The sequence below is a fragment of the Macaca thibetana genome, chromosome 7 (genome assembly GCF_024542745.1).
Source record: "Macaca thibetana thibetana isolate TM-01 chromosome 7, ASM2454274v1, whole genome shotgun sequence".
Classification (NCBI taxonomy): Eukaryota; Metazoa; Chordata; class Mammalia; order Primates; family Cercopithecidae; genus Macaca; species Macaca thibetana.
The window spans coordinates 149,284,859-149,299,436 of NC_065584.1; the positions used below are offsets into that span (position 1 = coordinate 149,284,859).

At 53.5% G+C, this 14,578-nt stretch overlaps 1 protein-coding gene across 1 annotated transcript; it reads right to left on the bottom strand.

The window, feature by feature from the left end:
* Window positions 1–917: 917 nt before the first annotated feature.
* PIF1 (PIF1 5'-to-3' DNA helicase) lies at window positions 918–10,578 on the bottom strand. The gene is made up of 12 exons (XM_050796064.1): window positions 9,592–10,578; window positions 7,955–8,087; window positions 7,744–7,869; window positions 6,844–6,997; window positions 6,644–6,758; window positions 6,459–6,565; window positions 5,041–5,180; window positions 4,016–4,122; window positions 3,160–3,247; window positions 2,848–2,993; window positions 1,841–2,032; window positions 918–1,628 (listed from the first exon to the last, which is right to left on the bottom strand). Exons 1-12 carry the CDS (start codon window positions 10,147–10,149, stop codon window positions 1,569–1,571), a joined length of 1,926 nt encoding a protein of 641 aa, XP_050652021.1. The 5' UTR covers window positions 10,150–10,578; the 3' UTR covers window positions 918–1,568.
* Window positions 10,579–14,578: the final 4,000 nt, after the last annotated feature.

The window sequence follows — 14,578 nt, forward strand, 5'->3', positions numbered from 1 at the left end:
GGTTTCACGTGTTATCCACGATGGCCTCGATCTCTGACCTTGTGATCCGCCCACCTCGGCCTCCCAGAGTGCTGGGATTACAGGCGTGAGCCACTGCGCCCGGCCCTGACCATCTTTTTTATGAATCTGACACCTGTAGCTGCCAATGTGTGCCTCCACCATAACCTGTGTTTACCACCCAGAATTTATACCTTTTTGCTCACAAGCAGAGAATCTTAGTTTTGGCTAACCTATGAGGATCCCTGTTTCTATCAGGCTTTTTGAAAAACTGAAGTTAATTTGTTGATGATCAGGTTCAAGCTGGGGAGATCAGCAAGGCTCAAACAGAAATTTCAACCAAGGATCCTAGCAAATGCAGCAACATATAGCAGGCCTGTTTGTTTCCCACCACGTGAATTCTCTAGTATGTCCTTGTCTGACTATTGGGTGATAGTAACTCACCAAAGGACAATGTCATTTCTTTTATTTTTGAGACAGAGTTTCGCTCTTGTTGCCCAGGCTGGAGTGCAATGGCACAATCTCGGCTCACTGCAACCTCCGCCTCCTGGGTTCAAGAGATTCTCCTGCCTCAGCCTCCTGAGTAGCTGAGATTACAGGCATGCACCTCCATGCCTGGCTAATTTTCTATTTTTAGTAGAGACGGGTTTCTCCATGTTAGGCTGGTCTCGAACTCCCGATCTCAGGTGATCCATCCTCCTCAGCTTCCCAAAGTGCTGGGATTACAGGCGTGAGCCACCATGCCCAGTGACAATGTCATTTTATTGCTAGTCACCAACATCAGATAACTCAGCTTTTCAAATGACCAGTGATACTAAGACCACCCCACAGAAGGGTGTGATTTCAGCCACTGTGGCCTAAGCAAATGCCTATGTGCACGTGCACAAGTGAGACGGAGAGAGAGGAGGCAAGAGGCACACTTTTTACACAATTCTCTAGTTTATTTGTCCAAAATAAATACAACCTGAGAACATCCATTTCAATGTCCCCAAACACTATTTATCCCTTGAAAAAGCAGCTTAAAATATGGGTGCACATTTTGCAGCTTATGTTCTTCAGTTAGGCTCTGAAGGGTGTTTGTTCTGGGCTGGGCTAGGCTGGGCCTAGCCGTGGAGACATACCTAAGTTCCGTTCTCTGTTTGGAGGCTGTACCCAGCCTGAGTGCCCCCCAGGTCCCCTCCGAAAGCCCTGACGCTGCTTCCAGAGCACCTGTCTTCATTGCCGCTCCCTTCTGCAGCCCGAAAGGAGGGATGTTCACGACTCTGCAGCTCTGTGTCCAGCCCTTGCAGGGAGCTTTGTCCTCTTAACACCAGCTACCACACAGGCTCTTTCTCAACTGGCACAGAAAGGGTTACTTCTGACCCTGAAGCAACTCACCCAGGGCAAACTGAAGCACAGCTGGTACATGGATTTAAAGCACTCTCCCTTTAACCCTGCCAGGAGGCTGAGAGCCCCTAAAAAATACAGAAGGGGACACTGCCCGCCTCCTCCAGTTATTCCCTGGGGCCCTGGCCCACTAGGGAGCAGGAGGACAGGGAGGCCACCCTTTGTCTTCTCTTTGCAGGTGAGGCTCAGAGGTTTGGGTCCACGTTCTCCTGGTCTGAGGCTGCCTCATCATCATCTGGGGACTCCTGGATCAGAGCCAGAGAAGCCCAGTCATGGGCTTGTGCTGTTCCCCAGGGCCATAACCTGGGGGCCAGCATCTCTTTCCTCTTGCCCTCACCCCCAAAGGAGCCAGTAGAGGGCTCTCCTGCCCCCACCCCAGGTCCCACTGGGCCCTCCCTCTGTCCTAGCTCCCACCCCACCTATGGCCACAGCCCACCATTAGATGACTCCCTCTCACCAGACTGAGGCCCCTGCCCTGCTGCAGGGTGGCATAGAAGTGCAGCACTCGGGGGTCACAGCGAACCGCCACAGGGTCAAAGTCCAGCACACGTAGGCCCTGCAGGCTACGGGCCCGGGAAAGGGCCACGTAGGCCTGGCCACTGGCAAACACACGGCCCAGAGAAATCTCCACACAATCCAGGGTCATGCCCTGGGGGATGCAGGGACAGAGAGGGAGCCAGCTCAGCCTGAAGTCCCTTGCCCTGAAGGGCCTGACTCTTTACCAGCCCTGCTACTGCCCCTGGATCTCCTTGTCCAGTCCAGAGAGTCTCTAGACAGAGGGAGAGCATGACAGCAGGTGGCGGTCTGAGTAGGAGGGCAACTGGGGGACACAGATCCAGGTAAGAGTTGAGGGATGGAGTGAAAGAAAAGAGCTCAGGCTCTGGGTCAGACAGGCGTGGAGCTGAATCCAGGCTGCCACTCACTAACTGTGTGACATGGGACATGTTCCTTAACCTCTCTGAGTTCTGGTTTTTTTCTGTGCAAAACAGTATTGATTATTCATTATATCTATACTTTATACAATGGTTGTATACAATTTATACAATTTAACGTATCTAGTAGTGGCTTAGAAAATGGTGGGGGGAAAAAAAGAAAAGGGCCGGGTGCAGTTGCTCACGCCTGTAATCCCAGCACTTTGGGAGGCCAAGGCGGGCAGATCACAAGGTCAGGAGATCGAGACCATCCTGGCTAACAAGGTGAAACCTCATCTTTACTAAAAATACAAAAATTAGTCAGGCATGGTGGTACGTGCCTGTAGTCCCAGCTACTCAGGAAGCTGAGGCAGGAGAATCGCTTGAACTCGGGAGGCGGAGGTTGCAGTGAGCCAAGATCACGCCACTGCACTCCAACCTGGGCGACAGAGCAAGACTCCGTCTCAAAAAAAAAAAAAAAAAGACACATAGACCCCAACATGCCTGACCTCCCTCTGCCTGCCCTGTCCCCACCCCCCACACCGGTGCTCACTTGGCTCTTGTGGATGGACATCGCCCAGGCCAGCTGGAGGGGCAGCTGCTGCCGGCTGAGGAGCTGGTTCCTGGTGGCCTGCACCGTCCAGCGGTCAGCGCGGATGACCTCAGTGACTCCACACAGGAACCGCACCTGGGGTAGCCCTAAGGAGGGCATGAAGCAGTCTAACTTTAGCTCTGCTTCAGGGCTCTGAGGTGAGGAGCAGGGGGGCCTTTGAAGCTTTCCTTCCTAGTCTTTTTCTCCCCCCACCATTCTGGGGGCCATGCTGCAAACCCTGTAGTAGGACTGCCACCTGCTCCCAACACTTACCTCTCCCTTCTGCCTCGAACCCGACTACCACCCCTCGGGCGCCATTCACCAGGCCCCGAGACACCGATAAGTTTTTCACCAGCATCACCTGCAAGGGAGGGAGAGGAATGGACAGCAGCCCCCCTACCCATGCCTGGTCTTAGCTTAGCCATTGCTATTCTCAGAGGCTGAGGGCAGGGAGTTGCCGTGGGGACACTGAATCCCAATCCTTAGCTCTGCCACTGGCTGCCTGTGACCCCTGCGGCAAGTTGCCTTATTTTCCTCGGTCCCAGTTTTCCTTTATGTCAAAGAGGAATAATATTTGCTCCATTTGCCCCAGAAGGAGGTGGTAAGGGATCAGTAAGGCAACCTCTATTACAGGGCTTTGAAAATATCGGCTCTGTTATAGGTACATGTGTGGACCACAAATCTTGAGGGATGGCCTCTAGGTCCTGCCACCCCTCTCAGATACACTGTGCCTGTATTTTCCCCTTGGGTGCCCTAAGGAAAATCTTCTGCCCACCCCTAACATCTGGGGAGGAATCAGGACTCTCTCCTATTTATAAAGTATACTACAGAAGACAGCTATGTGGGGTAGGTATTTCATTCCCCAGTTTTAGGGATGAGGGGACAGAGCTTCAGGGGAAAGAAACTTGCCCAAAACAACACTGCTTGGAGGACCTCCTGGTGTAGGTAGAGAAAAACAGTAGAAAGCTGAAGATGGGAAGGTGGGTGGGAACAGGAGGCAGGGAGGTTTTCAGTGTGGTCAAAGCTGGACCCACTGGCTGTAGAGTGGCCTGGGCAGAGGGGTAGGGATCAGCAAAGCCCATGAGGGACAGCCGAAGCTCCCAGGGGCTAGGTCCTGCTTCCCACTCACCTGGGCCCCCAGCTTTAGTTGAAGGAGCTGGCTAACGGGACACTGGGCATCCAGGATACTGGCCAGCTCAGGGTTGCTGTCTATAGCCTCAAATCTGTGTACCTTACCTGGAGAAAAAGAGTTGCGCAAGCAGATCACAAATCACTGACTTGTGACTCAGTATCCCAAAAAAGTTTTTTTTTTTTTTTTGAGATGGAGTTTCTCTCTGTCGCCCAGGCTGGAGTATAATCGCGCGATCTTGGCCTACTGCAACCTCTGCCTCCTGGGTTCGAGCAATTCTCCTGCCTCAGCCTCCTGAGTATCTGGGATTACAGGCGCCCACTAACACACCTAGCTAATGTTTTTGTATTTTTAGTAGAGACGGGGTTTTTCCATGTTGGGCAGGCTGGTCTTGAACACCTGACTTCAGGTCATCTGCCTGCCTTGGCTTCCCAAAGTGCTGGGATTACAGGTGTGAGCCACTGTGCCCAGCCTCCAGAAAAAACTGTTAGACCAGAGCATAGGGGTAAGGAGTAGAGGCAGCACAGGCCTGGGGGGCTGTGGAATTTAGTTCATCATACCTCTCAAAGTCACAGTTGCATTTGCAAATATAAGGATCTTTATGGCCGGGCGCAGTGGCTCACGCCTGTAATCCCTGCACTTTGGGAGGCCGAGGCGGGCGGATCACGAGGTCAGTAGATCGAGACCATCCTGGCTAACACGGTGAAACCCTGTCTCTACTAAAAATACAAAAAATTAGCCGGGCGCGGTGGCGGGCGCCTGTAGTCCCAGCTACTCGGGAGGCTGAGGCAGGAGAATGGCGCGAACCCGGGAGGCAGAGCTTGCAGTGAGCCGAGATGGTGCCACTGCACTCCAGCCTGGGCGACAGATTGAAGACTCCGCCTCAAAAAAAAAAAAAAAAAAAAAAGGATCTTTATGACTACAGAGGTTGGGGGCCTAGGACCCAGAGGCCCTGGTTGCCTGGGGGCCACATCTGCTTATAACCCTTCCCAGCTGGTCTTGCCCAGCCCAGGCTCCCTGCTCACCTGGCAGCTCCTGAAGCCGCCTCTCGTTGGTGAGGGCCACGTCATCCTGGTGGGTGCAGAGCCTCGTGGCCACAATCCCATCTCTCCCTACCTTGTGGGAAGCTGTGGCCTGGAGCTGGCGGGTCACCTCATCTGAACACCTGTGCAGCAGGGAAGGTGGGAACATGGGCAGGAAGGCTCAAGCAGCAGGCCATGGGTCAGGCCTTGGGACTGGAAGAGGGCACCAGGGAATAGTTGCTGCCCCCTCAAGCTGGCCAACCTGTCCCTTCCAAACTTGGACGCCAAACATGGGGAATAAGCAGGGGCAGGGTACTGAGCTTTGATCACAGGTAGGCACCCTTCCCTGTGCTGCCCCAGGTCAGAGCTGGCCACCATCCTACCCCATAATGCTCCTGAGGAAGTTGGCTATGATGAGTGAGCACAGGCAGGAGATTTGCAGGACCCAGACTGGCCTCCAGGGTACAATCTTCTGTCTACTTGCCTGCTACCTTGGGTGAAAAATCTAGCTTACGTTTCTTTCTTCTTTTTTTTTTTTTTTTTTTTTTTTTTTTTTTTTTTTTTTGAGACGGAGTCTCACGCTGTTGCCCAGGCTGGAGTGCAGTGGCGCGATCTCGGCTCACTGCAAGCTCCGCCTCCTGGGTTCATGCCATTCTCCTGCCTCAGCCTCCTGAGTAGCTAGGACTACAGGCGCCCGCCACCGCACCCGGCTAATTTTTTTTTGTATTTTTAGTAGAGACGGGGTTTCACTGTGGTCTCGATCTCCTGACCTTGTGATCCGCCCGCCTCGGCCTCCCAAAGTGCTGGGATTACAGGCTTGAGCCACCGCGCCCGGCCATTCTTTTTTTTTTTTTGAGACGAGTCTCGCTCTGTCACCAGACTGCAGTGCAGTGGCGTGATCTCAGCTCACTGCAACCTCCACCTCCTGGGTTTAAGTGATTCTCCTGCCTCAGCCTCCCAAGTAGCTGGGGCTACAGGCGCGTGCCACCACACCCAGCTAATTTTTGTATTTTTAGTAGATACTGGGTCTCACCAGGTTGGCCAGGTTGGTCTCAAACTCCTGACCTCGTGATCTACCTGCCTCAGCCTCCCAAAGTGCTAGGATTACAGGTGTGAGCCACTGCGCCCACCCCCTGACACCTACTTAATGCCAGGCCTTGTGCTAGGTGATGGAGACCCAACCCTGAGGGAGGCTGGGTCCCGGCACTCACAGAGCAACCATCTCCTATGGGGCCATGAAGGTCTTGACTACAATCCATCCTGAGTTGCCCAGTGCCATGCCCAAGGCTGCTCTTCCTGCATGGAGTGCTCGCTCCTCAGGGTAACCATTCTCCCCTTTCCCTGGGTCCCTCCCTGTGTTCCACTGTGGCCCATGCCTGGATCCTCATCCCATAGCCCCTTCCCCATCCAGCAGAGCTCACCTGCCCAGCCTCACGGCCTGCAGTAGAGAGATGAAGGTCTGATCTGCCTGCCTCCACACCTTGGTCAGCTCCAGGGTCACTGGCACACACCTCTTCCAGCTCTTGGCCTGATGGGAGCAGGGTGGGGGTGGGTCAAGGAGCAGAGCAGACCCCTAAGGAGAGCAGAGCTAGGAGGTGAGTAGTACCTGGAAGCAGAACCGTGGGGGCTGGAAGCCCTTGGTCACAGGTGGCAGCTGCAGAAAGTCCCCACAGATGATGAGCTGGATCCCTCCAAATGGCTTGTTCTGCTGCCGGACAGCTCTGGAGAGGAGCATGGGATGCTTTAGGGCCACACAGAAGACCACCAGGTCCCAGTTTTCACCTGCTGCCCTCTGAACATACTGACCTGGCCACGGCCTCCAGTTTGTCAAACAGGTCTGCCTCCACCATTGAGATCTCGTCAATGACCAACCGCTGGCAGTTCAGCCAGCCCTGCCGCACGCCTGGCCTTTGGGCCAGGGCCACACACTGGGCTAGAGGAGCCTGGCCTGAGCCGATGCCTGTGAGTGACACTATTTAGCCTGGGCTAATACCCAAACCCTCTCTCTCTTTTTTTTTTTTTTTTTTTTTTTTTTTGCGAGAAGGTCTCTCTCTGTTGCCCAGGCTGAAGTGCAGTGGCATGATCTTGGCTCACTATAACCTTGGCCTCATGGGCTCAAGCAATCCTCCCACCTCAACCTCCATAGCAGCTGGGGCTACAGGCACACACCACCATGCTCAGCTAATTTTTTTTTTTTGAGACAGAGTGTAACTCTGTCACCCAGGCTCGAGTGCAGTGGCACGATCTTGGCTCACTGCAAGCTCTGCCTCCTGCGTTCACGCTATTCTCTTGCCTCAGCCTCCAGAGTAGCTGGGACTACAGGCACTTGCCACCATGCCTGGCTAATTTTTTTGTATTTTTAGTAGAGATGGGGTTTCACCATGTTAACCAGGATGGTCTCGATCTCCTGACCTTGTGATCCACCCGCCTCGGCCTCCCAAAGTGCTGGGATTACAGGCATGAGCCACTGCGCCCGGCCGCTAATTTTTAAATTTTGTGGAGACAGGGTCTCACTCTGTTGGCCAGGCTGGTCTCAAACTCCTGGGCTCAAGCGATCCTCCCACCTTGGCCTCTTGAAGTTCTGGGATTACAGGCATGAGCCACCATGCCCAGCCTCCAAAACCCCCTCTTAATGCAGACTTCCCCTCTCTCCCTTCCCAGGAGCTGGGCTTGCTCTTAGCTCAAGCCCTAGGGGTTCCCACTTACCTGCAAAGGCATGGAGGGTGGTGCCCCCGATGTGGCAGGCTGCCACCCCAGTGCTGGCAGTGGCCACAGTGCCTGTGGGGGGCAGTGAACCCAGGACTCGCTTCAGCAGATATGACTTCCCTGTTCCTGGACGGGGCAAAGTTAGACAGGTCTCCCTGTTCCTCTATCCCACCCCACCACTGTCCCCCTACCTCCTCTCTGCCCCCACTACCTGCACTCCCAGTGAAGAAGATGCTCTGGCCTTTCAGGACGGCCCTCAGCACAGCAGCTTGTTCTTCAGAAAGCTGTGGCTTGGTGGAGGGCAAGCTCAGCCTCTTCACAGGCAGGGGCCACCTTGGGGCTTCCTGGGGGAATAGAGCTATCTCAGAACATCCTCCCACCCACTAGCCATTGCCCCCACCCTTCTTGGCCCACGTTCAGGGCTGGGCCTGGTAACCCTTTGTCCTCTGCTGCCTTCATTCCTTGGAGCTCTTGGGTTCCCCTGGAAAGCTTGCCAGCAACTATTGGAGTCTCTATCTCTCCTTGTGCCCTGAAGACCCCCATTGTCTAGTCCTGGACAGACCACCCCAGTGGGGTCCAGACCCTCCCTCAGCTCCTTCCTCTGGGTTCCCTAATCCTTCTCATCCTGTCACCTAAGTTTCTCTTCCTATCACAAACCTGTTTCTCACATCAAAACACCCAAGCAAAATCTGCCTAGCCAGGGCCCCTTCTTGTCCTATCTCTGTCCTCTTGCCAGCTTAGTGTCAAACCCTGGTGGTCTATGATTCACCTGCCCCAGCCCACAAAAATTGTCAAACCCACCAGACTTTGCTCCCCTCATCTGCTTCAACTGTTGGCTGCCCAGGACACGAATGACCACTTCATTGTCTCCATAAGCTCCTCTCCTCTGGGCCTAGGGACCCTCTCCCAGCATTCCTTCTGGAGTCTCCTTTCCAAGCCTTCTCTGTTTTTTTCCCTCTCTCTCTCCCTTTTATTTTTTTTGAGACGGAGTCTCGCTCTGTCGCCCAGGTCGGAGTGCAGTGGCCGGATCTCAGCTCACTGCAAGCTCCGCCTCCCGGGTTTACGCCATTCTCCTGCCTCAGCCTCCCGAATAGCTGGGACTACAGGGGCCCGCCACCTCGCCCAGCTAGTTTTTTGTATTTTTTTAGTAGAGACGGGGTTTCACCGTGTTAGCCAGGATGGTCTCGATCTCCTGACCTCGTGATCTGCCCATCTCAGCCTCCCAAAGTGCTAGGATTACAGGCTTGAGCCACCGTGCCCGCCTTGTTTTTTTGTTTTTGTTTCTGTTTTGTTTTGTTTTGTTTTGTTTTTGAGGAAGAGTCTTGCTCTGTCGCCCAGGCTGGAGTGCAGTGGCACGATCTAGGCTCATTGCAATCTCTGCCTCCCGGGTTCAAGCTATTCTCCTGCCTCAGCCTCCCAAGTAGCTGAGATTACAGGCGCCCGCCACCACTCCTGGCTAATTTTTGTATTTTTAGTAGAGACGAGGTTTCACTATGTTGGCCAGGCTGGCCTCAGAACTCCTAACCTTTGGTGATCCGCCCACTTTAGCCTCCCAAAGTGTTGGGATTACAGGCGTGAGCCACCACGCCTGGCCTCTGCTTTCTCTTCTAATGTAGCCAGGTCCCATTTCCTGTTTTGACTTACACCATCTCGGGTTATACTATAACGACCACAGGCACAATTCCCACACCACTGTCATACTCAGATGTCAGATGCGTATCTGAGATAACCAGCAGCGCCCTCAAATACCCACACCGGTTTTCCCCCAAACTTGGGTCTCTAGGTCTCTTATATCTTAAAAGAATGGCACATCCACTCCTAAAGGTGTCCCCTCTTTCCCGTCCTCACTGTGCTAGGCTCGGTCCCAGTCTGGGGCTCCGCAGGCCGCTTCACCAGCGTAGTGTCCGGAACCCGGGTGGCCGCCCCGAGCCGCCGCTCCTCGGGCTGCACAGGGCTGATGGTGACGAAGTCGTGGGGCCTTGGGCCCCGCAGCTGCGCTCTGGCGGAGGCCGGCCCGGGACCCGGGGCCGCAGCCAGCTTGAGGCGCAATGTGCGCAGGAAGCGGCGCAGGCGGTCTGGGGGGCAGTCCGAGAGCAGCAGCTGCACTGCGCCGGCCCCAGGGACGCCGTGGGCCGGGAGCCGCAGGGTGCTGCGCCCGGACCCGGCGAAACGCGTGAAGAGGCGCGCGGCGCGCAGAGGGAAGCAGCGCGGCCGCCCCGCGGGCCCTGGCGCTTGTAGTCGCAGCATCAACTCGCGGCGCTCGTTGCGACCCAGGCTCAGCTCCGCGGTGCGCAGGGCCTGGCGCCTTCGCGGCTGCCCGCCCGGGCTCAGCTCCTCCACAGCCACGCGGCACCGCAGCTCCGAGTCCTCGTATTCCCCTGCCGCCGTCTCCATGCCCGACAGCATCGCCACCGCCTCTGCAGGTCTGCGAAGACACCGGAGCACAGTGGTCCTGAGGATTCAGGGGACGTAATGGATGCTATAGGGAACGTAATGGATGCTATAAAGGACGCAACAGGGAGCAAGGTCAAGGCCACACAGGATCACGAGGACTGTCACTGGTAACACGAGGAGGTCACAGAGACGGAGAAAGGGCTTTGGGCTAACTGAAAATCCACTCTTAGAATGTACGCTGGGCCGGGCGCTGTGGCTCACGCTTGTAATCCCAGCACTTTGGGACGCTAAAGTGGGCGGATCACCTGAGGTTAGGAGCTCTGAGACCAGCTTAGCCAACACGGTGAAACCTCGTCTCTACTAAAAATGCAAAAATTACCCGGGTGTGGTGGCGGGCGCTTTGGGAGCACTTTGGGAGGCTGAGGAAGATAGCTTGAGCCCAGGAGCTGGAGACCATCCTGGGCAACATAGTGAATTAAAAAACATACATACATATAAAGACATATATATGCATACATTATACATATGTGTGTGTATATATATACACACACACGCACCCTGCTACACAATTTCTATTTCCATATATACAATATATATACACACACAATTTCTATATAGATATACACACACAACAATATATACAATTTGTATATACACACACACGCACCCTGCTATACAACAATTTCTAGAGCGGGGGATGGGCACCCAGGATTAGGGAGCCTCAGGTGTCCTGCAAGGACCTCACTAGAAGGGGGTCCCTGCGCAGAAAGAATCCTTCCCTGAGACCCAGGGCCAGCATAGGAATCCTCAGAGTCCTCTCCCCAGGAAGCAGCAGAATCGCCCGTGGGGAGATGCAAAGAGGGTTGCCGTGTAATAAGCGCCTTCTGCCTTGCAGGTAACATTCACTGGCTTATATGCAGCGGGCAGGTCTCACTATTCCCCGTGTACAGACGTGGAAACAGGCTGGGAGAGGGAAACTCACTTGCCCTTCATAAGCCACAGCGGCTGGTAGTCAAAGTCAGAGTGCCCTCACGCTTCCCACCAGCAAGGTGGAGACGAGGTGGAAAATACTCGGCTAGGGAAATCGCAGGGGACCCTGGGACCGTGGAATCCATGCTCCCTCCGCCTGACCCACTTGTCTGCACCTCCCGGCGGGAACCCCTAGATGAATCAGGCTCTTTGCTCCCCACCTCTGGGTTTGGGCAGACACTCACTTGCGCCGACACTCATATGAACAAGCAGATCTATGGCGAAGCTCCGAAACTAGAAATTTTTCAAATGCTAGAGGCAGAAAATCACCCAATCACCGACTGGATCTTTAAATTCTCCAGCCAATCAGAGGTAGAGGCGTAACAATGGGTGTGTCTGCGTTTCTACTCCCAGAGCTTGGGCTGTACCAATCGCCTGCCAGAGGAAGGAGGTTTATGGTGGTGGCCGAGCGACCAAATCCAGGGGACTGCTGGGTGTGGTGCGAGGAGGCCGCGCGTGGTGTCGGGTTTGAAAACCCTAAGCGACTCCGAAGAATTATTTTCAGAACCATCCTTCCAGCACACTCCCTTTCCCCTCTAGCCCGCACACAGAGGCTGGGCTTGGCCTTGGGAAGGACCTGCCTGTGGTCCCTCACACTCCTGTTTACGCTCACAGTACCATTGTTCAGTTCTGGGCAGAACACCCCGAGGCCTGCCCAGTCCCTCCGCCGCCCCCAACTCTACATTCTTCTCTGCCTTTTTAAAGGGCATTTTACGCTTTGGCTTTCCCACCCAGCTGAAGCCCATGAGTGAGAAACTCTGAGACCTGTGCCACGTCCTAGAGGGTACAGCGGAAGCGAGTAGAGTCTCTGTCTTCAGGGAAATTTTATCCCTCTTCTTGCACAGGATGTTGAAAGAATTTACTTTTAATTATCTTTATTATGTCATTGAAGCTTGGAATTACATAGCTGGAAAGGATCTTACAGGTGAGTCTGGCTACCTCATTTTACAGATAATGATAGCTACCAAGGATTAAATTGCTCTCTCCTGGCCGGGCGCGGTGGCTCACGCCTGTAATCCCAGCACTTTGGGAGGCCGAGGCGGGCGGATCACAAGGTCAGGAGATCGAGACCACGGTGAAACCCCGTCTCTACTAAAAATACAAAAAATTAGCCGGGCGCGTTTGTGGGCGCCTGTAGTCCCAGCTACTCGGGAGGCTGAGGCAGGAGAATGGCGTGAACCCGGGAGGCGGAGCTTGCAGTGAGCCGAGATCGCGCCACTGCACTCCAGCCTGGGCGACAGAGCGAGACTCCGTCTCAAAAAAAAAAAAAAAAAAAAAAAAAATTGCTCTCTCCTTTCCTTTTTCCTTTCTAGGGCTCACTCTGTCACCCAGGCTGTAGTGGAGTACAGTGGCGCAATCTCGGCTTACTGCAACCTCTGCCGTGGCGCGGTCGTGACTCACTGCCCTCTGCCTCCTGGGCTCTGGTGATCCTCCCGCCTCACCCCCCCAAGTAGCTGGAACTACAGACGCACACTCGGCTACTTTATATATATATATATATATATATATATATATATATATATATATATATATAGGATGTCACCATGTTTCCAGGCTGATCTCGAACTCCGGAGGTCAAACGATCCACCCACCTTGTCCTCCCAAAGTCCTAGGTTTACAGGAATGAGCCACCGCACCCGGACTTCATATTTCAAATAAGGAAAAAGCAAGGCTCCCAGAGATTTTACTGAAGGTCACATAGCTGATATAGAGAGTAAAACCAAACATTGAACCCAGATTACCTGCTGGCTTAATCACTCCACGGGGCTTAGCTACTACATACGCTACACTGCTCCCAGGCTGTTAGCGGTACAGGGTGGTGACTGAAAGTTGTCTAGGTTCTTGGCGTCTTGAACAAAGAATTGGACAAAATGCCCATCAAAGCAAAGAGAGAATGAAGCAACAAAATAACAAAAGCAGGGATTTTTTGAAAACGAAAGTACCACCAGGCGCGGTGGCTCACGCCTGTAATCCCAGCACTTTGAGAGGCCGAGATGGGGGGATCACTTGAGGTCAGCAGTTCCAGACCACCCTCACCAACATGGTGAAACCCTGTCTCTACTAAAAATACAAAAATTGCCGGGTGTCGTGGTGGGCACCTATAATCCCAGCTGCTTGGAAGGCTGAGGCATGAGAATCACTTGAACCCAGGAGGCAGAAGTTGCAGTGAGCCTTGATCGTGCCACGGCACTCCAGCCTGGGCGACAGAGCGAGAACTTGTCTCAAAACAAACAACAACAAAAAATCAAAAATGAAAGTACACTCCACAGTGTGGGAGGGGACCTGAGATACAGAATTTTCTTGGGTTCAAATACCCGGTGGAAGTTTCCCATTGGCAACTTTATGCTTACTTCATGTAACTGAAGTGGTAGCCACAATCAGTCTGATTGGTTGCAGACAGCAACCATTCAGAGGCCAGAGTGAAGTCACAAAGTTGCAAACAAAGACTGGACCCACACTCAGTATGATTTGTTGCAGACAGCCAATCTCCCATCTGCCATGTAGGAAAGGTCAAAGGGAGTAGCCTTTGGTCCTTTTGTTACTCAGGCAAGGAAAGTTAGGGTTTTCCTTTTTTTTTTTTTTGAGAGATGGACTCTCACTCTGTGCTCTGTCACCCAGGCCAGAGTGTAGTGGCGGGATCTCGGCTCACTGCAACCTCTGCCTCCTGGGTTCAAGCGATTTTTCTGCCTCAACTTCCCAAGTAGCTGGGACTACAGGTGTGTGCCACCAGCCCATTTAGTTTTTGTATATTTAGTAGAGATGGGGTTTCACCATATTGGCCAGGCTGTTCTCTTGAACTCCTGACCTCGTGATCCACCTGCCTCGGCCTCCCAAAGTGCTGGAATTACAGGCGTGAGCCACCGTGTCCAGCCAGGGTATTCTTTTTCTTTTCTTTTCTTTTCTTTTTTTTTGAGATGGAGCCTCCATCTGTCACCAGGCTGGAGTGTAGTGGTGCTATCTTGGCTCACTGCAACCTCTGCCTCCCCCATTCAAGTGATTCTCCTGCCTCAGCCTCCCAAGTAGCTAGGACTACAGGTGCATGCCACCATACCCAACTAATTTTTGTATATTTAATAGAGACGGGGTTTCAACATGTTGGCCTGGATGGTCTCGATCTCTTGACCTCATGATCTGCCTGCCTAGGCCTCCCAAAGTGATGGGATTACAGGCGTGAGCCACTGTGCCCAGCCGGGTTTTCCTTTTAATTTAGTTCTAGGAAGTCGGCGTGAAACAGCCTTGGGTTCTCTGCCTTCAGACCCTATTCTTCTGCCTCAAGGTGACTGGCCTAGCTTCATGAAAGCTATAACCTGGACTAGAATGTCAGCTAATAACAGCCACTGCAATGCCTTTCCAGTGGATGCTACCCTAAGCAGGTTTCCATGTCTCAAGCCTCTGTTTTCTCAAAATGGGA